At 43.5% G+C, this 1,021-nt stretch overlaps 1 protein-coding gene across 1 annotated transcript in view; it reads right to left on the bottom strand.

Annotated features, from left to right (window-relative positions):
• Nucleotides 1-807: 807 nt before the first annotated feature.
• ZNF536 (zinc finger protein 536) overlaps nucleotides 808-1,021 on the bottom strand; it is a gene marked incomplete at both ends in the record, with an annotated part of 92,560 nt that continues 92,346 nt past the window's right edge. The window contains 2 exon segments of the mRNA XM_021709639.1: nucleotides 808-933; nucleotides 936-1,021. The exon segment at nucleotides 936-1,021 is cut by the window's right edge and continues 1,321 nt beyond it. Coding sequence (XP_021565314.1) covers nucleotides 808-933; nucleotides 936-1,021 — 212 coding nt within the window.

Genomic DNA, 1,021 nt, shown 5'->3' on the forward strand with positions numbered 1-1,021 from the left:
TCCAACCCTAGGCTTCACACGTATGACTATGTTTCCAAATCTGGAATGACTTTGGGGTAACCAGACTTCCTTAAGGAGGCAAAGAAGTGCCACTTCGCTACAAGATCAGACAAGCATGAATCCAAGACACACAGGATCACACACTACGAACCAGGGACTTCACAATGTACATTTCTTGTTAAAGCAGCAGATAGACAAGCGAGCAGACAGACAAACAGAAGGCAACCGTAGAAGGCCAAAGTCACAGTAACTGCCATTTGGTCTGTCTAAAGATGAATCATAAATACCTCGAAATCATCTCCCTATTTGGAGAGAGGGTCATTTTATTTCTAGACTGTGGTTAGTGTGATACGATTTTAGTATCCTCTAGGTCAATAAAAGAAAAGTTTAAGAAAGCAGATTTAGCTTAGCAAAGCAGTAAGGAATTGTCTCTAGGCATTTTTTGCGTAAGTTGAAAATACTGAAAAGTTTGCAAGTTACCATGTCTCTTTTCGTTTTTGTTTTTCACGTTGTTTCCCCACTCCCTCACGTTAAGGATGAAAAACAGGAGTAGTTTACACTGAGACACCCACCCCTTTTCCAGGCCTTCTGTACAGGCGTTTTAGGGAACTATAATGCAAACTGGAACAGAAAAGTATGAGTTCTAAAACTTCCAAATAAAATCAACTTTTATGATTGTCTACATTGCATATACAGCACTGGGTTGTTTAAAGTATTTAATTCAAAAGTCCGTCGCATTTTTAAAAAATGCATCATTCAGCAGATGTATTGGGAAATGAACTAGAGGAAGAGGATTCTAAAACTTACCACACAAGTCTGGCCTCTTGATACATCCAGAATTTGCTGTGCTACTTGCAAGTCCGTTAAAGGCTGCTAAGCCATCAGAACTGTAGGCCCTGAGGACCGACAGCATGTTCAGCGGCTTCTCCAGGCCCTGGGCCCCCGCTCCGGCTTCGGCAGGCCTGCCGAGGGGTCCTGCCTGAAGAGGCCCGGGCTGTGCCACTGCTTCTCGGACGCTTGG

Source organism: Carlito syrichta, unplaced genomic scaffold (assembly GCF_000164805.1).
Source record: "Carlito syrichta isolate Samal-C Ts95f unplaced genomic scaffold, Tarsius_syrichta-2.0.1 Scaffold269265, whole genome shotgun sequence".
Classification (NCBI taxonomy): Eukaryota; Metazoa; Chordata; class Mammalia; order Primates; family Tarsiidae; genus Carlito; species Carlito syrichta.